At 35.9% G+C, this 22,236-nt stretch overlaps 1 protein-coding gene and 1 non-coding gene across 2 annotated transcripts; both read left to right on the forward strand.

The window, feature by feature from the left end:
* The first annotated feature begins 7,449 nt into the window (after positions 1-7,449).
* Positions 7,450-20,980, forward strand: LOC148555018 (protein FAR1-RELATED SEQUENCE 5-like). The gene is made up of 6 exons (XM_088490579.1): positions 7,450-7,569; positions 7,691-7,836; positions 18,665-18,708; positions 19,189-19,802; positions 20,240-20,372; positions 20,835-20,980. The coding sequence occupies exons 1-6, from the start codon at positions 7,450-7,452 to the stop codon at positions 20,978-20,980; spliced, it is 1,203 nt and encodes a 400-aa protein (XP_088346705.1).
* Positions 14,439-14,546, forward strand: LOC148555019 (small nucleolar RNA R71). Its single transcript, XR_015887514.1, has one exon. It is a non-coding gene; the product is annotated as a small nucleolar RNA R71 (small nucleolar RNA).
* Positions 20,981-22,236: the final 1,256 nt, after the last annotated feature.

Below are 22,236 nucleotides of genomic sequence, written 5' to 3' on the forward strand. Positions count from 1 at the left end.
TAGTAATAATAATAGTAACAACAATAGTATACTACTATGTGTAACAACAACAACAACAACAACAGCAACAGTAACAATAATAATAGTAATAATAACAATACTACCAGTAATAATAATTATAATAATAAATAACAGTAATAATAACAATAATAATAACAGTAACAATAATAATATAATACTAATAAAAAGATAAAAAAAATTTACATATGGAGGATTATCCATATGTTCACTAATATGCTTCGCAATTAATGTAAAATCACGAACCATTTTAATTAACTTAAAATTAAAAAAAAAAACTTATGCTAAAGATGAAGAGAAGTTCAAGTTCTTCACCTTTCCTCTCGCACACGAAGAAGCTCAACATAATGCTATGCAAAATGCAAATGGAGCAATAGGCATATAAAGGAGAAAAGAAGAAAAGCAATCAAAGGAGAGTATACGTGTCGCACATGCATGGACGTTCAATGCGGTGCAACTGCAAAATGCAGGTTGCGTTTTGCTTCATCCCATGAAAAGCTGGTCAAACGAGCAGAGCTTGGGGGACATGTTTCGAGCATGCATCCATTTTTTCTATTGCAAGACCTATAATTTTTTTCTTATTTTTTTTAATTTGTTGTTATTGACAAACGCATGTTGCAATTTGCAGGTGTATCGTTTTGCAATCCACATTTTTGCAAAACACACCATGATCCAATATTATTGACTTACACTATTTTTTTCTCCATTTGTAAATTAATTTCTGGCCAAACTTTTCCCCATTTTTTTTATTTTAGTTTGGTGTTTAACCCAAAAGAAAAAAGAAAATTCTTTACTTTTTTTTCTTTGTTCTACGCGTTTAAATTAGAAAAGGCAGAAACAGTGTCTGTGTCTTGGACTAGAGTATACTGTTCGGTGACTCATCTTTATAATAACAAATAAATAAAGGGTTAACTACTAAAAATGCTTCTAAATTATTCAGAAACAAACAATAATGACCTCCATTTTTGTTATTGACAAAAATAACCTTTAATAATTAAAAAACGTGCACGAAATAGCCAGATGTCTAGAGAGACATTTTCGTTAATGAAAATATCTGATGTGGCAAACGAAATGCAAACAGAGCCTCTGTAACTAATGATGTTGCATCATTTAAAATTTAGGATTTCAATTTTCAAATTAAAACTCTAATTTCTCAATTAAATTCCTAATCTTTCAAATTTTTCTCTCTTCCTTATTTTCATTTCCAGATTCATATCTCCTTTCTTCTTCATTCAAGATTACTTAGACACATAATAATAATAATAATAATAATAATAATAATAATAATAATAATAATAATAATAATAATAATAACAGTAGAACAACAACAGTAACAATAATAATAGTAATAATAACAATACTACCAGTAATGATAATAATTATAATAATAACAGTAATAGTAACAGCAACAATTATAGTATAACATACTAATTAAAAAAAATAAAAAACTTACAAATTAAGTATTATCCATATGTTTAATAATATGCTCCGCAGCTAACGTAAAATCACGAACCATTTTAATTAACTTAAAAAAAAAACAACTTGAGCTAATGATGAAGGAACAGAAGAAGTTCAGATTGTTCACCCTATCTCTCACACACGAAGAAGCTAAACACAGTGTTGTACAAACCACAGATAGAGCAACGAGCATATAAAGGAGCAAAGCGATCAAAGGAGGGGACATGTGTCGCACATGCATGAGCATTCAATGTGGTGCATCTGCAAAATGCAGGTTGCGCTTTGCTTCGTCCCATGAAAAGCTGGTCAAACGAGCATGTCTTGAGAGACATGTTTCGAGCATACATCCATTCTCATGCAAAATGTAGGTTATCTTTTACAGGGCTTTTTTTTTTAATTTGTTGTTGCTAGAAAATGCACGTTGCATTTTTTGCAGGTGTGTCATTTTGCAATCAACATTTCTGTATAACACACCATAATCCAATATTATTGAGTTATACCATTTTTTCTCCATTTGTAAATTAATTTCTGGCTATTTTTTTTTCCATTTTTTCCATTTTAGCTTGGTGTTTAACCCAAAGGAAGAAAATAAAATTCTTTACCCTTTTTTTTGTTCCACACATCAGAATTAGAAAAGGCATAAATAGTGTCTGTGTTGGGCAGGAGTATATTATTTGGCGACCCATCTTTATAATAAATAAATAAATAAATAAATAAATAAATAAAGGATTAATCACTAAAAAAGTCCCCGAATTATTCACACAGTGATAATAATGACATCCTCTTTTATTATTAACAAAAATAATCTTTAATAATTCAAAAACGTGCAAGAAATTGCCAGACGTCAAGAGAGATGTTTTTCGTTAATGAAAATGTCTGATGTGGCAAATGGAATGTGAACGTGGCCTCTGTTACTAATGACTTGGCATCATTTAAAACTGAGGGTTTCAATTTCCAAATTAAAACCATAATTTCTAAATTAAATTCCTAATCTTCCAAATTTTTTTATCTCCCTTATTTCCAATTCCAAATTTGTATCTCCCTTCTTCCTCATTCAACATTACTTAGACACGTAACAACAACAACAACAACAACATCAACAATAGCCGACGAGTTATAACTCAAATGACATAGTCTCTCTATCCTCACCTAGAGGTCTTGGGTTTGTGTCTCACTCCTAACTTTGGAATAATAATAATAATAATAATAATAATAATAATAATAATAATAATAATAATAATAATAATAATAATAAGGATAATAATAATAAAATCAACAACAACAATAATATTAATAACAACAGTAACCATAATAGCAGTAATAATAACTATAATAATAATAACAATAACAATAACAGTATAATCTACTAATTAAAAAAAATAGAAAACTTACATATTAAGGATTATTCATATGTTCAATAATAAGTTTCGCAGCTAATGTAAAATCACGAACCATTCTAATTAACTTAAAATTTAAAAAAAAAATAAAAAACTTGTGCTAATGTTGAAGAAGAGAAGAAGTTCAAGTTATTGTCCCTCTCTCACACACACGAGAAGCTCAACACAATCTTGTGCAAAATGTAAATGGAGCAATGAGCATATAAAGGAAAAAAAGAAGAAAAACAGTCAAAGGAGGGGTTATGTGTCGCACATGCACGGGGTCGTTTGACGTGATGCATCTACAAAATGCTGGTTGCTTTTTGCTTCATCCCATGAAAAGATGGTCAAACGATCAGGGCTTAGGGGACACGTTTCAAACATGCATCCATTCTCATGCAAAATGCAACCTACATTTTGCAAGGCCTTTTTTCTTTTTAAATTTGTTGTTACAGACGAACGCATGTTCCGTTTTGTAGGTGTGTCATTTTGTAATCCATATTTATGCATAACATGCAATGATCCAATATTATTGAGTTACACAATTTTTTTCTCTATTTGTAAATTAAATTCCAGCCAAACTTTTTTTTCCATTTTTTCCATTTTAGTTTGGTGTTTAACCCAAAGGAAAAAAGAAAATTCTTTACTTCTTTTTGTTCCACGCATAGAATTAGAAAAGACAGACACAATGTCTATGTCCTAAGCTGGAGTATACTATTTTGTAACCAATCTTTATAATAATAATAAATAAATAAAGGGTTAACCACTAAAAATACTTTGAATTATTCAGATGCTGACAATAATGACCCCGCTTTTATTATCCACCAAGATGACTTTTAATAATTCAAAAACGCGCATGAAATAGTCAGCCGTCAAAAAAGTCATTTTTTGTTAACGAAAATGTCTGATATGGGAAACGAAATGCAAATGTGGCCATTGTAACTGATGATGTAGCATCGTTCAAAATTTAGAGTTTTAATTTCCAAATTAAAATCCTAATTTTCGAATTAAATTCTAATTTCTCAAATTTTTTATCCTTCCCTGTTTCCATTTCCAGATTCATATCTCATTTCTTCCTCATTCAATAGTATTTAGACAAATAATAATAATAATAATAATAATAATAATAGGAATAAAATAATAATAAGGATAATAATAATAAAAACAATAATAATATTATTAACAATAGTAATAATAACAATAATAATAGTAATAATTATGATAATAATAATAATAGTAATAATAATTAAAATAACTATAATAGTATAATATAATAATAAAAAAATATTGCATATTGATGATTATCATACGTTCAATAATAATATGCTTCGCGGCTAATGTAAATTACTAACCATTTTAATTAACTTAAAATTAAAAAAAAAACTTGTGCTAATGATGAAAAAGAAAAGAAGTTCAAGTTTTTCACCCTTTTTCTTTCACACAAAGAAGCTCAACACAATGTTGTACAAAATGCAGATGAAGCAATGGACTTATAAAGGAGAAAAAAAGAAAAACAGTCAAAGGAGGGGACATGTGACGGACATGCACGAGGGTTCAACGCAGTGCATCTGCAAAACGCAGGTTGCGTTTTGCTTCGTCCATGAAAAGGTGGTCAAACGAGTAGGGCTTAGGGGACACGTTTCGAGCATGCATCCATTCTCATGCAAAACGCACGTTGTTACTAACAAATGCATGTTGCGTTTTGCAGGTGTGTCATTTTGCAATCCACATTTTTACATAATACACAATGATCCAATATTATTGAGTTACCCAATTTTTTCCCCATTTGTAAATTAAATTCTACCCATATTTTTTCCCATTTTAGCTTGGTGTTTAACCAAAGGAGAAAAGAAAATTCTTTACGTTTTTTTGTTTGTTTCAAACATCAAAATTAGAAAAGGCAAAGACAATGTCTGTGTCTTGGGCTGGAGTATACTACATGGTGACCCGTCTTTATAATGATAAATAAATAAAGGATTAAAAACATCCCGAATTATTCAGTCACTGCCAATAATGACCCCATTTTTGTCATCGACAAAAATGACCTTTAATAACTAAAAAATGTGCACAAAATAGCCAGCAGTCAAAAGCTAGTCACATGAAAAGCTGGTCAAACAAGCAGGGCTTGGGGGACACGTTTCGAGCATGCATCCATTTTTTCTATTGCAGGACTTTTTTTTCTTTTTTTCTTTTTAATTTGTTGTTACTAACAAACGCATCTTGCATTTTACAGGTGTGTCATTGTGCAATCCACATTTAATTTTTGTAAGTTAATTTTTGGCCAAACTTTTTTCCATTTTTTCCATTTTAGCTTGGTGTTTAACCCAAAAGAAAAAAGAAAATTCTTTACTTTTTTTATTCCACGCGTCTAAATTAGGAAAGGCAAAAATACTATCTGTGTCTTAGGCTGGACTATACTATTTGGTGACCCATCTTTATAATAATAAATAAATAAAGGATTAACCACTATAAATACCTCTGAATTATTCAGACACTGACAATAATGCTTTTATTATCGACAAAAATAATCTTTAATAATTGAAAAACATGCACGAAATACTCAGCCGTCAAGAGAGACATTTTTCGTTAGAGAAAGTATGAGGAGCTAATGTATGTAGTGTACAATGTGTACAATGGAGGTTAAATTGAAATTAAAATCAAATGATAATTAAATAATTAATTTTAAATAGTTTCTAATTTGAAATTTAAAAGAAATAAGGATTCTCGTCAGTTGCCTAAACCCAAAAACGGCTTTCTTCTCCCTATTTGTTGTTACCTCCTTCCGCCCGGCCTCCTCATATCTCACAGTGCCGCGCTGCCATAGACACCAGCTGCTGTCCAACATAGATTTGGCTGACGTGGACGTGCGCAAACACGAACACCCAATAGCATCATCCAATTGTTTGCGTCGTTCCCGCCGTTCTGCATCACCCAAGTCGTAAAGCCCCTTCCTCGCAGCTTGTGTGTTTGTCCCTCCCGACGTCGTCATTCACAAGATAGAGGGGTCACAAGTGTGTTTCCTTTGATACATCCATTACCCCTCGAAAGATCATAAATGGAGTACAATTTCGTTGAACCGCTATGTCGTGTTCCATTTTCCGTCAGTAACGACAATTCATCGAATCCACATGACAACGTTCCCAACCATGTCGTCGTGGAGGGTGAGCAATCTAATAAAGTAAACAATGTGCATTGAAGTATTGATAACGGATGGTTATTTCCGTATGATTTAATTGATTATACTTAGTGCAAGTGGAGTGTTCTATTTTATATTAACTGGTTAACTAGATACAACATAATCATTCCTTATGCAACCAATTTTGTGCTGGTATTAAATTCATGGTACGATTATATGTACGAAGAATTTGCATGTGATAATGAATCATGTCATATATATTTGATGCTGGCTGAAACTAGTTACATTTTGTACTCTCCTATAAGAATGTATGTATTTATTTAATCAAATTTACCTTGCATGTATAAACATAAGAGTTGGCTACATTGGAGACCTTACTCCTCAATGAGCAATCAGCCATGTTCCTGTACATGATGCTCATTGCCCCGCTGGAATGTTATTAGTGTAGTATATTGAATAAAAAATCCAGGTAATGGTATTATCATTATTAAGACTATTTTGGAAAATGTTTATTAAATAAACAAGAGTTATCAATTCATTGTCTACTTAATCTTCGACCTGAATGTTTAGATTAAGTATAATATATATATATTAACAAAATAGATAGAAAATCAATAAAAAAACCAACTCTAGTGACCATGGGCTCTGAAACCGAGGACTTAACTAAGTGCATGTTAGTTTTATGGATTGTATGTTGATCTATGTGATTTATAGTGTTATTATGAAAGATAATAGTAGTAGATATAATACTTATATAATAGGTGAAATTAAACTATTAAGTCAAATATTATCATTAGGTGATATTTATGCATTTGCTTCCATATTAAAATGGGTAGGATGATGGAGTTGATTTGTATTTGTGTCACATTGTTTTAGCTATTTAGTGGGGCGTTTATGTACATGATATTTAGTTCATCGTGCGGTATCTAATTAGTTTGTTTGTTTGGATTTGTGCGGTTATTTTGCGATTGTAGACCATGCAACTGTCGGATGTTACTGAGGTTGGAAATGAGGAGATGGATCTTAGTTATGAGCTTTGGACTGTAGTTTAATTTTGTTTTGTCATGAACCGCATGTTTGATTTGATCTTTGTTTTCAACTGAAACGTAGTTACCGGATTACGGTTGCCTTCGGAAAGACGAAATACCAAGAGTTAGAATGTGGTTTGCGCAGTTACAACTGGCTCAGGAATTCTATGTTAGCTACGCAAAGAAAGTTGGGTTTGCAACTAAAATAAGGATGACAACATGTGAGAAGATGACAAAGGAACCCATTAACCAAGCTATCTACTGTAATGGGGAAGGTTTCCGCGGGTCTCGTGTCAAAGCACCAACATGGAAGAACACGATTTCAGCTGCCGGGTGTAAGGCAAGGTTATTTGTGAAGTTTGATAGGGAGAAGCAAGATTGAATTTTCTTGAAGGTTGAGCTGTGGCACTTGAACCCATGTTAAGCAAAAATGATGGTACACTACCATGAGTATAGGGAGCTGACTATGCATGCGAAGTGCGTGATTGAGGATAATGATGAGGCTGGGATTCGACCAAACAAGACATTCCTAGCATTGGCTAATGAGGTTGGGGTATCGTCGAACCTGGGCTTCTCAGAAAATGATTTAAGAAAATACATTACATCAAGACTCCGAACCAGCAACATAAATGTGGATGTTAAGGGAGGTGATGAACTACTTCATGTGAATGAAGGTCATCAATCCAAACTTCTTCTACGCGGTGAATTTTGACGAGGAGAGTAAGTTTAGGAGTGCAATATGGGTGGATGCAAGGTGCAGGGCGTCGTATGAATATTACGGAGACGTGGTGTCCTCTGATAGCACATACAGTACAAACAAGTATGACGTAGTTATGTTGGAGGTTTTTATTTTAATTTTTTTTTGGTATGGTCATTGGTGCATGAAATTGTGATTCACACTTTTCACAACTCCGCACAACTAACCAGCAAGTGCACTGGGTCGTCCAAGTAATACCTTACGTGAGTAAAGGTCGATCCCACGGAGATTGTCGGCTTAAAGCAAACTATGGTCATCTTGTAAATCTTAGTCAGGCGGATTCAAATGGTTATGAGGTTTTAATAATTAAAAGATAAATAAAACATAAAATAAAATAAAGGTACTTATGTGATTCATTGGTGAGAGTTTCAGATAAGCGTTTAGAGATGTTTTGTTGCTTCTAAACCTCTGCTTTCCTATTGTCTTCCTCCAACCATGCGTGCTCCCTTCCATGGCAAGCTGTATGATCCTCTCGGATGAAAAATACCAGGTACCGCCTCTGCACGGCTAATCAACTGTCGAATTTCTCGTCTCGGATGAAAAATACCAGGTATAGCTACCGCACGGCTAATCATCTGTCAGTTCTCACTAGCGTCAGAATAGGATCTCTCTATCCTTTTGCACACTGTCACTGCACCCAAAATTCGTGAGTTTGAAGCTCGTCACAGTCATCCCTTCCCAGATCCTACTCGGAATACCACAGATAAGGTTTAGACTTTCTGGATCTCAGGAATGCTGCCAATGGTTCTAGCCTATACCACAAAGGTTCTAATCTCAAATTTGGATGCTCTGTTGTCAGGAGAGACGATGCGAATCGCGGATCAGAGACCCAAGAGAATATACTCTGGCTATCATCCAATGACTACGTTGAACATCATGTAGACCACTTGTGGTTGTCAGGCACGCGGATCTTGGCTAAGCAAGTAACGAAGATAGTGGGTGATTGTCACGGGTCACCCCTTCATTCTGACTTAAATGAATTAAGTACAAGAGTATATCTTGGAGAAGAAGTAGGCGTGAATTAAAAGAGAAACAATAGTACTTGCATTAATTCATGAAGAACAGCAGAGCTCCGCACCTTAATCTATGAGGTATAGAAACTCCACCGTAGAAAATACATAAGAGAAAAAGGTTTAGGCATGGCCGTGTGGCCAGCCTCCAAGTCCAAGGATGATAATGATCATCATCCCCTAATACAATAGTAAAAAGTGCTATTTATACTAAACTAGTTACTAGGGATTACAGAAAATGACTAACTAAGTGCAGATAGTGCAGAAATCCACTTCCGGGGTCCACTTGGTGTGTGCTTGGGCTGAGCATTGAAGTTTTCACGTGCATAGGCCATTCCTAGAGTTAAACACCAGCTTGGATGCTAGTTTGGGCGTTTAACTCCAGTTTTGGTGCTAGTTCCGGCGTTTTACGCCAGAAAAGGGTCTTTGGTGGGCGTTTGAACGCCAGTTTGGGCCATCAAATCTCGGGTAAAGTATGGACTATTATATATTGCTGGAAAGCCCAAGATGTCTACTTTCCAACGCAATTAAGAGTGCGCCAATTGGGCTTTTGTAGCTCCAGAAAATCCACTTTGAGTGCAGGAGGGTCAGAATCCAACAACATCTGCAGTCCTTTTTTAGCCTCTGAATCAGATTTTTGCTCAGGTCCCTCAATTTCAGCCAGAAAATACCTAAAATTACAGAAAAACACACAAACTCATAGTAAAGTCCATAAATGTGATTTTTTCATAAAAACTAATAAAAATATAATAAAAAGTAACTTAAACATACTAAAAACTATGTAAAAACAATGCCAAAAGGGTATAAATTATCCGCTCATCACAACACCAAACTTAAATTGTTGCTTGTCCCCAAGCAACTAAAAACAAAATAGGATAAAAATAAGAGAAAATACAATAAATTCCAAAATTATCAATGAAGATTAGTTTCAATTAGATGAGCGGTGCTAGTAGCTTTTTGCTTCTGAACAGTTTTGGCATCTTACTTTATCCTTTGAAGTTCAGAATGATTGGCATCCATAGAAACTCAGAATTCAGATAGTGTTATTAATTCTCCTAGTTCAGTATGTTGATTCTTGAACACAGCTACTTTATGAGTCTTGGCCGTGACCCTAAGCATTTTGTTTTCCAGTATTACCACCGGATACATAAATGCCACAGACATATTATTGGGTGAACCTTTTCAGATTGTGACTCAGCTTTGCTAGAGTCCCCAGTTAGAAGTACCCAGAGTTCTTAAGCACACTCTTTTTGCTTTGGACCACGACTTTAACTGCTCAGTCTCAAGCTTTTCACTTAACACCTTCACGCCACAAGCACATGGTTAGGGACAGTTTGATTTAGCCGCTTAGGCCAGGATTTTATTCCTTTGGGCCCTCCTATCCACTAATGCTCAAAGCCTTGGATCCTTTTTACCCTTGCCTTTTGGTTTAAAGGGTTATTGGCTTTTTCTGCTTGCTTTTTCTTTTTCTTTCTTTTTCTTTATATTTTTTTTGCTAAAAATATTTTTTTTCTTTTTTTTCGCAAGCTTTTGTTTTTCACTCCTTTTTCTTGCTTCAAGAATCAATTTCATGATTTTTCAGATTATCAATAACATTTCTCCTTTTTCATTATTCTTTCAAGAGCCAACAATTTTTAACATTCATAAACTTCACTATAAAAAATATGCACTGTTCAAACATTCATTCAGAAAACAAAAAGTATTGCTACCACATCAAAATAATTAAGCTAATTTCAAGACAAATTTCGAAATCCATGTACTTCTTTTTCTTTTTTAGAAAATATTTTTTTAAAAAAAAAGGTCAAGGATTCATGGAGTCATTCATAACTTTAAGACATAGACACTAAACATTAATGATCATGTAATAAAGACAAAAACATAGACAAAACATAAAGCATAAACCGAAAAACAGAAAAATAAGAACAAGGAAATTAAAGAACGGGTCCACCTTAGTGAGGGCGGCTAGTTCTTCTTCTTGAAGATCCTATAGAGTGCTTGAGCTCCTTAATGTCTCTTCCTTGCCTTTGTTGCTCCTCTCTCATGTTCTTTTGGTCCTCTCTGATTTCATGGAGGATGATGGAGTTCTCTTGGTGCTTTATCCTTAGTTGCTCCAAGTTAGAACTCAAATCTCCTAAAGAGGTGTTGAGTTACTCCCAATAGTTTTGTGGAGGAAAATGCATCCCTTTAGGCATCTCAGGGATTTCTTGATGAGGAATTTCCTCATGCTCTGGTTGAGGTCCATGAGTGGGCTCTCTTGTTTGCTTAATCCTCTTCTTAGTGATGGGCGTGTCCTCTTCAATGAGGATGTCTTCCTCTATGACAACTCCGGCTGAATTGCATATGTGACAGATGAGATGAGGAAAGGCTAACCTTGCCAAGGTGGAGGGCTTGTCAGCCACCTTGTATAGTTCTAGAGATATGATCTCATGAACTTCTACTTCCTCTCCAATCATGATACTATGAATCATGATAGCCCGGTCCACAGTAACTTCAGACCGGTTGCTAGTAGAAATGATAGAGCGTTGGATGAACTCCAACCATCCCCTAGCCACGGGTTTGAGGTCAGACCTTCTCAATTGAACTGGCTTGCCTCTTGAGTCTCTCTTCCATTATGCTCCTTCCACACAAATGTCCATGAGGATTTGGTCTAACCTTTGATCAAAGTTGACTCTTCTAGTGAAAGGATGAAGATCTCCTCTCATTATTGGCATGTTGAATGCCAACCTTACAGTTTTTGGACTGAAATCCAAGTATTTCCCCCAAACCATTGTGAGCCAATTCTTTGGGTTTGGGTTCACACTTTGGTCATGGTTCCTAGTGATCCATGCATTAGCATAGAACTTTTGAACTATTAAGGTTCCAACTTGTTGGATGGGTTTGGTGAGAGCTTTCCAACCTCTTCTTCAAATCTCACGTCGGATCTCTAGATATTCACTCTTTTTGAGCATGAAGGGGACCTCGGGGATCACCTTTTTCTTGGCCACAACTTCATAGAAGTGGTCTTGATGGACTTTTAAGATGAATCTCTCCTTCTCCCATGACTCGGAGGTGGAAGCAATTGCCTTCCCTTTCCTCTTTCTAGAGGTTTCTCCGGCCTTAGGTGCCATTAATGGTTATGGAAAAACAAAAAGCAGAGCTTTTTCCCACATCAAACTTAAAATGTTTGCTCGTCCTCGAGCAAAAGAAGAAAGAAATGAGAAGAAGAAAAATAAATGGAGGGGATAGAGGGGAGGAGTAGATTCGGCCAAGGGGGTTTAAGTGTTTATGAAGTGTGAAATTGAAGGTGGTAACAAGGGGTATTTATAGGGTAAGAGAGAGAGGGAAGTCGTGTATGAGGGGTTGGGTTTGGGAGGAAAATGTTTTGAATTTGAATGGTGAGGTAGGTGGGATTTTATGATGGATTTTTGGGGAAGAGTAGATGGATGTGAGTGGTGAAGAGATTGTGGGGAAGAGGGTAGGATTTGATAGGTGAATGGTATTTGGGGAAGAGTGCTATGGAGAGGTGTAAAAAGGAGAGAGAGAGAGAGTTGGGGTAGGTGAGGATCTTGTGGGGTCCACAGATCCTGAGGTGTCAAGAAATTCTGCTCCCTGTACCATTCTGGCATTTAAACGCCCCCTGTGTGCCATTTCTGGCGTTTAACGCCAACTCTGCTACCTTTTCTGGCATTAAATGCCAGGCTGATGCCCCTTTCTGGCGTTTAACGCCAACCAGACACCAGACACCCTTTTCTGGCGTTAAACGCCCAGAATGCTGCCTGCATGGGTGTTAAACGCCCATTCTGCTATCCTTACTGGCGTTTAAACGCCAGTAAGCCTGTCCTTCAGGGTGTACTATTTTTGACTCTATTTTTTATTCTACTTTAATTCTGCTGCTGTTTTTATGACTTCACATGATCATCTACCTAAAGAAAACATAACATGACAATGGAAAACAAATATATAAATATAATTAAATAACATTAGGTTGCCTCCTAATAAGCGCTTCTTTAATGTCAATAGCTTGACAGTGAGCTCTTAGAGAGCTTCACAGAGACTCAGAGCTTAATGGTGGCCTCCCAACACCAAACTTAGAAGTTGAGTATGGGGGCTCTGTTTGACTCTGTATTGAGAGAAGCTTTTCATGCTTCCTCTCCATGGTTACAGAAGAAGATCCTTGAGCCTTAAACACAAGGTAGTACTCATTCAATTGAAGGACTAACTCTCCTCTGTCCACATCAATCACAGCTCTTGTTGTGGCTAGGAAAGGTCTTCCAAGGATAATGGATTCATCTTCATCCTTCCCAGTGTCTAGGATTATGAAATCAGCAGGGATGTACAGGCCTTCAACCTTCACTAAGACATCCTCTACAAGTCCATAAGCCTGTTTCATTGATTTATCTGCCATCTCTAATGAGATTCTTGCAGCTTGTACCTCAAAGATCCCTAATTTCTCCATTACAAAGAGTGGCATGAGGTTTATTCCTGACCCCAGGTCACACAGAGCCTTCTCAAAGGTCATGGTGCCTATGGTACATGGTATTAAGAACTTTCCAGGATCCGATTTCTTTTGAGGTAAATTCACTTGAACCAAAGCATTCAGTTCATTGATGAGCAATGGAGGTTTATCCTCCCAAATCTCATTACCAAATAACTTGGCATTCAGTTTTATGATTGCTCCTAGATACTGAGCTACTTACTCTTTAACAATATCTTCATCTTCTTCAGAGGAGAAATACTCATCAGAGCTCATGAATAGCAACAGCAAGTTCAGTGGAATCTCTATGGTCTCTGTATGAGCCTCAGATTCCTTTGGTTCCTCAATAGGGAACTCCTTAATGGTTAGTGGACGTCCAGCAAGGTCTTCTTCATTGGGAATCACTGCCTTTTTGCTCTCTCTAGGTTCGGCCACTTTGGATATAGTTATAGCCTTGCACTCTCGTTTGGGATTCTCTTCTGTATTGCTTGGGATAGTACTAGGAGGAGTTTTAGTAACTCTTTTACTCAGCTGACCCACTTGTGCCTCTAAATTTCTGATAGAGAACCTTGTTTCAGTCATGAAACTGAGAGTGGTCTTAGATAGATCAGAGACTATGGTTGCTAAGTCAAAGAGGCTCTACTTAGAATTCTCTGTCTATTGCTCAGAAGATGATGGAAAAGGCTTGTTATTGCCAAACCTATTTCTCCCACCATTATTATTATTAAAGCCTTGATTAGGCTTCTGCTGATCCTTCCATGAGAAATTAGAATGATTTCTCCATGAAGGATTGTAAGTGTTTCCATAGGATTCTCCCATGTAATTCACTTCTTCCATTGCAGGATTCTCAGGGTCATAAGCTTCTCATTTAGAGGAGGCTTCTTTAGTACTGCCAGATGCAGCTTGCATTCCAATCAGATTTTGAGAAATCATATTGACTTGCTGAGTCAATATTTTGTTCTGAGCCAATATGGCATTCAGAGTATCAATCTCAAGAACTCCTTTCTTCTGAGTCATCCCATTATTCACAAGATTCCTTTTAGAAGTATACATGAACTGGTTATTTGCAACTATCTCAATGAGTTCCTGGGCTTCTACAGGCATTTTCTTTAGATGAAGAGATCCACTAGTAGAGTGGTCCAATGACATATTGGATAATTCAGACAGACCATCATAGAATATACATAAAATGCTCATTCTGAAAGCATGTCAGAAGGACACCTTCTGATCAATTGCTTGTATCTTTCCCAAGCTTCATAGAGGGATTCACCTTCCTTCTGTCTGAAGATTTGGACTTCCACTCTAAGCTTGCTCAACTTTTGAGGTGGAAAAAATTTGGCCAAGAAAGCATTGACCAACTTTTCTCAAGAGTTTAGGCTTTCTTTAGGTTGTGAGTCCAACCATATCCTAGCTCTGTCTCTCACACCAAAGGGGAAAAGCATAAGTCTGTAGACCTCGGGATTAACCCCATTGGTCTTAACAGTGTCACAGATTTGCAAGAATTCAGCTAAGAACTGATGAGGATCTTCCAATGGAAGTCCATGAAACTTACAATTCTGCTGCATTAGAGAAACTAATTGAGGCTTAAGCTCAAAGTTATTTGCTCCAATTGCAGGAATTGAGATGCTTCTTCCATAGAAGTCGGAAGTTGGTGCAGTAAAGTCACCAAGCACCTTCTTTTCATCTCCACCATTGTTGTTGGGTTTGGCTGCTATGTCTTCTTCTTTTTCAAAAATTTTTGTAAGGTCCTCTCCAGAGTGTTGTACTTTAGCTTCTCTTAGCTTCCTCTTCAGAGTCCTTTTAGGTTCAGGATCAGTTTCAATAAGAATGTCTTTATCCCTATTTTTGCTCATATGAAAAAGAAGAGAATAGAAAAGAAGAGGAATCCTCTATGTCACAGTATAGAGATTCCTTTATGTGAGTAGACGAATAGAAGAGTAGAAGAATGAGGTAGAGGGAGAATAAGAAGAATTCGAATACAGAGATAGAGAGAGGGTTCGAATTATTAGTAGAAGATAAGTGTTAGTAAATAAATAAAATAAATAGAAAGAGATGAGAGAGAGAGTTATTCGAATTTTAATTAAAAGAAAAGAAAAATATTTTTGTTTTATTTTAATTATAAGTTAGAATTCGAAATTTAAGAAAAGAAATAAAATAAAATTAGAATTTAAAATAATTAGTTAATTAAAAAGAATTTTGAAAAAGTGGTTAGGGATTTTCAAAAATTAGAGAGAGAGAAAAGTAGTTAAGTGGTTTGAGAAAGATAAGAAATAGTAAACTTTTTAAAATTAAAACAAACAAGTCAAGTGGTTAATTAAAAAAGATTTGAAAATCAATTTTGAAAAGATAAGAAGTTAGAAAAAGATTTTGAAATTAAATTTTGAAAAAGATATGATTGAAATTTATTTTGAAAAGGATTTGAAAAGGAAATTAAAAAGATTTGATTTTGAAAATTAAAGTTGATGACTTGACTAACAAGAAACTAAAAGATATAATTCTAGAATTTAAAGATTGAACCTTTCTTAACAGGAAAGTAACAAACTTAAAATTTTTGAATCAAAACATTAAATGTTAGCAATAATTTCGAAAATATGAAATAAAAAATAAGAAAAAGATTTTAAAAAATTAGTTTGAAGTATTTTCGAAAAACATGAAAGAAAAATGAAAAAGATTTTATTTTTTTTTAAAAGATTTGAAAAGATAACATTTTTAAATTGAAATTTTGACTTGACTAACAAGAAAAACCAAATTTTAAAAATTTTGACTAAGTCAATCCAAAATTTTGAAATTTATGAGTAAAATAAGGGAAAGATATTATTTTTTATTTTTTTGGATTAATGAAGAAAGAGAAAAATAACAAAATGACACAAGACACAAAAATATAAGATCAAAACAAATAATGCATACAAAAACACTTTGAATGTCAAGATGAACACCAAGAACACTTTGAAGATCATGATGAACATCAAGAACATATTTTTGAAAATTTTTAAGAAAAGAAACACATGTAAGACACCAAACTTAAAAAATTTTAATGTTTAGACACTATGAATTCAAAAATGCATATGAAAAATAACAAAAACCACAAAACAAGAAAATCACAAGATTAAACAAAGAAAACCATCAAGAACAACTTGAAGATCAAAGAAGAACACAATGCATATATTTTCAAAAAATTAAGAAAAATTAAAAAATGCAATTGACATCAAACTTAAAATTTGACACTAGACTCAAACAAGAAACACAAATTTTTTTTTGGTTTTTATGGTTTTATTAATTTTTTTGTATATTTTCGAAATTATTTTGGAAAAAGAAAATAAGGAAGTTCAAAATTTTTAACAAGAATTCCAGGATTCATGCAATTGTTAGTCTAAAGCTTCGGTCCAAAAAAATTAGACATGGCCAAATGGCCAGCCAAGCTTTAGCATAACAATTACAAACATGTCCTTTCTACAATGGAAAGTGGAAACCTTAGTCCAAAAGATTAGACATGGCTTAACAGCCAGCCAATCTTCAACATATCTCATGAAGCTCTAGAATTCATTCTTAAAAACTCTAAACAACATTTTTTTGAATTTTTCGAAAATAAAAATAAAAAGTTTAAACATAAAATAAAATTACCCAATCTAACCAACAAGATGAACCGTCAGTTGTCCAAACTCGAACAATCCCCGGCAACGGCGCCAAAAACTTGGTACACGAAATTGTGATTCACACTTTTCACAACTCCGCACAACTAACCAGCAAGTGCACTGGGTCGTCCAAGTAATACCTTACGTGAGTAAGGGTCGATCCCACGGAGATTGTCGGCTTGAAGCAAGTTATGGTCATCTTGTAAATCTTAGTCAGGCGGATTCAAATGGTTATGAGGTTTTAATAATTAAAAGATAAATAAAACATAAAATAAAATAAAGGTACTTATGTGATTCATTGGTGAGAGTTTCAGATAAGCATTTGGAGATGCTTTGTTGCTTCTGAACCTCTGCTTTCCTATTGTCTTCCTCCAACCATGCATGCTCCCTTCCATGGAAAGCTGTATGATCCTCTCGGATGAAAAATACCAGGTAGGGCCTCTGCACGGCTAATCAACTGTCAGATTTCTCGTCTCAGATGAAAAATACCAGGTACAGCTACCGCACGGCTAATCATCTGTCGTTTCTCACTAGCGTTGGAATAGGATCTCTCTATCCTTTTGCACACTGTCACTGCGCCCAACATTCGTGAGTTTGAAGCTCGTCACAGTCATCCCTTCCCAGATCCTACTCGGAATACCACAGACAAGGTTTAAACTTTCCGGATCTCAGGAATGCTGCCAATGGTTCTAGCCTATACCACGAAGGTTCTAATCTCAGATTCAGATGCTCTGTTGTCAGGAGAGACGATGCGAATCACGGATCAGAGATCCAAGAGAATATACTCCGGCTGTCGTCCAATGACTACGTTGAACATCATGTAGACCGCTTGTGGTTGTCAGGCACGCGGATCTTGGCTAAACGAGTAACGAAGATAGTGGGTAATTGTCACGGGTCACCCCTTTATTCTGACTTAATTGAATTAAGTACAAGAGTATATCTTGGAGAAGAAGTAGGCGTGAATTGAAAGAGAAACAATAGCACTTGCATTAATTCATGAAGAACAGCAGAGCTCCGCACCTTAATCTATGAGGTGTAGAAACTCCACCGTAGAAAATACATAAGAGAAAAAGGTCTAGGCATGGCCGTGTGGCCAGCCTCCAACTCCAAGGATGATAATGATCATCATCCCCTAATAAAATATTAAAAAGTGCTATTTATACTAAACTAGTTACTAGGGATTACAGAAAATGACTAACTAAGTGCAGATAGTGCAGAAATCCACTTTCGGGACCCACTTAGTGTGTGCTTGGGCTGAGCATTGAAGTTTTCACGTGCATAGGCCATTCTTAGAGTTAAACACCAGCTTGGGTGCCAATTTGGGCGTTTAACTAGAGTTTTGGTGCCAGTTCCGGCGTTTTACGCTAGAAAAGGGTCCTCGGTGGGCGTTTGAACGCCAGTTTGGGCCATCAAATCTCGGACAAAGTATAGGCTATTATACATTTCTGGAAAGCCCAAGATGTCTACTTTTCAACGCAATTAAGAGCGTGCCAATTGGGCTTCTTTAGCTCTAGAAAATCCACTTCGAGTGCAGGAGGGTCAGAATCCAACAACATCTGCAGTCTTTTTTCAGCCTCTGAATCAGATTTTTGCTCAGGTCCCTCAATTTTAGCCAGAAAATACCTGAAATTACAGAAAAACACACAAACTCATAGTAAAGTTCAGAAATATAAATTTTGCATAAAAAGTAACTAAAACATACTAAAAATTATGTAAACACAATGCCAAAAAGGGTATAAATTATCCGCTCATTAGTCATGATCGGATTTTTTTATATGTGGTTGTTCTGCTTGTAGGCATGGATTACTGTTTGCGTCGTTTGTCAGTGTCAACCACCATGGTAAGTCGACCCTTCTCGGCTATGCTCTTCTAGGGAATGAGGAAACTTCAAGTTATGAGTGGGTATTCAGCCAATGGTGAGGTGCATGGGAATTGCTCCACAGGGGATCATCACTGATCAATGCAAATCCATGTTCGGTGCAATTAGAAAGGCCCCAGGCGATATGCATCACCGTTAGTACATCTGGCACATTATGAAGAAGTTACCGCACAAGCTTGGAGGTTATTACCGGTACAGAGAGTTGTATGCTGACCTCAATGACATTGTGTGGAATTCTCATACGGTAGAGTCATTTGAAGATAACTGGTCTGAATTTATAGATGAGTACAACTTACATAACAACACATGACTGTCACATTCGTTACTATAAAGTTACATTACGCGCTTTAATTTATAAGTCTTTAGTGCCTGGCTTTATTTGTTTTGTAGTAGCAAGTTCAGTTTAAGGTTTCCGTGCTAAGAATGGTTTGTTTTCTGCAGACCTTTATGGCGACCGACGCATGTGGATTCCCATATTTCTCAAGGGTAAATTTTGGGCTGCTATGAGGAGTACGGAAAGGAGTGAGAGTATGCATACATTCTACGGTGGATTCTTACACAGCAGGACTAGCTTGGTCCAATTTGTTCATGAGTATGACAATGTGCTTGGAATCAAGGAGAAGAGGAAATTGGAGGATGATGCAGCGAACTCGAGGGGGGTTATGCCGTGTGCAATTAGCTCACCTATGGAGAGACAATTTGAACAAGAGTACACAACCAGCATGTTTAGAGATGTTCAAACTGAGTTTGTGAAGAAGGCTGATTGCAGAGTTTCTGTTGTTACTAAAGAGGGGGAATCGGTAGGCATGAAGGTAGAAGAGGAAAAACTAGTCAACGATACTACTCTTTGCATTGCATACAACGTCCACTTTGACCGTTCAACGCAAAAGGTTCGTTGTGAGTGTAATCTTTTTGAGAGTTCAGGTGTTTTGTGCTATCATTGTCTTGCAGTTTTCTATTCGTACAAAGTGTATAAAGTACCTACTTGCAATGTTCTCCCTCGTTGGAGCAAGAACATAAAGCGCAAGCATACTTATGTCAAGAGTAGTCACGATGTGAGACAACCGAATGAGAGTCATACTGCATTCGAACGATGATGTGCATACTTCTTCAACATTTCTCATGACTTCGTCTGTGACGACGATGAAACAGCCTTGCTGCATGTACTTTGGAAGAAACAAGGGCCAAGCTGACTGAGCACCGTGCCAAGAAGCGGTCCAAGAGCGTCACTGATACCCACGCTTGTGTTGGCTCACAGAGTTCGAACGTGGTGGGTCTAGACGATATTTAAGGCCCGTCAAATGTCACCACAAAGGGCTGACCAAAAAGTAAGAGGCTTGACATTGTCCTGGAGAAGTCCTTCAAGAAATCTGTTCGGAGGAAGAATAAGAATGTCACCCCGGTATATGTTTGTGTTAATCTAACCTTGCACGGTTATTTGGTATATTACTATGCAAGTTGTTAATTGTTGTAATCTTTTTGTTTTGTTTAGCAAGTTGTTCATTCGGAGGCCTCTGGAAATATAGAGTTCGGTGCTCCCGTTGGCCGGAATGAGTCCCATCAACTTGGTGGTTTCATGTCTTTGTTAAGCTCCTTTGGCAATAGTTTGTATCTGTTGGACATGGGTTTGAGAATGTTAATTTTTTATCTACACGGATATAGGGTTTCGATGGTTATTTATGTATTAGCTAGTGTAAATAAAAATGGTATTTTTTCTACATGCAAATGCTATGTGTGATGCTATTGTTGTACGAAAGGAGTGGGTTTATTTTCTAAAACTATAGGATTCATGTTTGTTTGTAGTTGTTGCAAGAATCTAGACTTGATTAATTTCAATGTACTAGTTTAATGTGGAGTAACTCGGATACTTAGTTGTATATGATGCTGGATGGTTATTATTTAAGTTACGAGTATGGTTATTAATTTTGCTACTAGTTTCCATATGCTATATTACATAGTCATCCAGTATGCAGATGGTCATTTTAGATAGTGATTACATGATTATCTTTACTCACATACATTGGATTTTCATGTCTATACATAACCGGATGTTCACTGTTATTGTATATGTGGATGGTTGTTTTTAGAGCTTCAAACCGTGTTCACTCTAGCAGGTATTCCAAAGGAATCATGGGATCTTGGGTCAAGAACAGTGATCATGATTTTGACACTTAACAAATTCAAGTCATTCCACTTTGAAATACGAAAGAAAAATCCCTGTATTAAGACATAATATACCAGATGTTCGGTTTAATATGTATCTAAATGGTTACTTTTGTATACAAAATAGATGGTCATTTTGAATCACTCGTGAGTATGACATGCTTGAATGATTGTAGACCAACAGATTCACAGAAGTTTAAAAAATAAGGGAGTGACCACAAATAAGTCCTCCTACTGTCTCAAAAATAAATACCCAAGACTCTAACCAGTAAATAAGCTCAATATGAAACTCTAATGTTATACCTAAACTTAAGTATGCTACTTTTTCCTGCCTTTGAGCTTTCTCCCATTTGGTATTCCTTCGGCACGTTGTATCAACGTCCTCGTGTTAGGTGTTGTGAATGATGATCTCACTTCCTTTCGCTTGTTTCATGGTTGATTGCGGCGTACATGTTCAGCTTTTTCCTCCAATAATGAAAGCACCTGATCAACCAATACATTTTGTGGCCCATAGACAATGTCTAAGATCAACTCTAACCTGATTGATCTGAGGATATCCTGTATGAAGATTTTTATAACGAGTTAGATGTTAGAACCGTGATAGTAATATGTGTTATAATTTACACATGATATATGCCGAAAAGTTTGTTAAAGTCATCTCGTCCCATTAATCAAACTCACGGCCTTCAGTCCAATTCTCCATGAATTTAAAAACATAGATGCCACAATCAGAGCTACAAACAAGGAAAATATTTGTACAATCAGGACGACAAAAATGTTACAAAAAGTATGCCACATGTTAAAAAATTTTCAGCTCACTTGTTTGGCTGCTTTGGAACACTGGCGTACAAACGAGGGGGCCATTGTAGTCCACACGTATGCGGGGATGGCAACTCTAGCCATGTCCTCAATCAATCTTCCGTGAAAAATAGGAAAATATATAGTCGGATAATGTGTTATAGAACTATGTATTACAAATATCTAGCGGGTACACAGAATATATTATGTTACCATATATACATCGAGTTTATCTCGTTCATCATCAGGCGCTATAGAATACAAACTATCGATTATCACAAGCCGCTTTGTTGGCACGTCAAACGCATACACCCACCAATGGTCCTCCCAACAAATAGGAATTAACCACTGCAGCAAAAAATACACAAGATTGAATATGTTGTTACTAAGAAAGTGACGACCACTGCCGTAACATGTTGCTATCAACATTAAGACCAATGTAGAGCACTACTATACTGAAATGAACTCAAATTAGATTGTCTTAAGAGATCAACTAGTGCACAATGCATCACAACACCCCATAAACAA

The sequence above is a fragment of the Arachis ipaensis genome, chromosome B6 (assembly GCF_059453495.1).
Source record: "Arachis ipaensis isolate K30076 ecotype BB chromosome B6, ASM5945349v1, whole genome shotgun sequence".
NCBI lineage: Eukaryota > Viridiplantae > Streptophyta > Magnoliopsida > Fabales > Fabaceae > Arachis > Arachis ipaensis.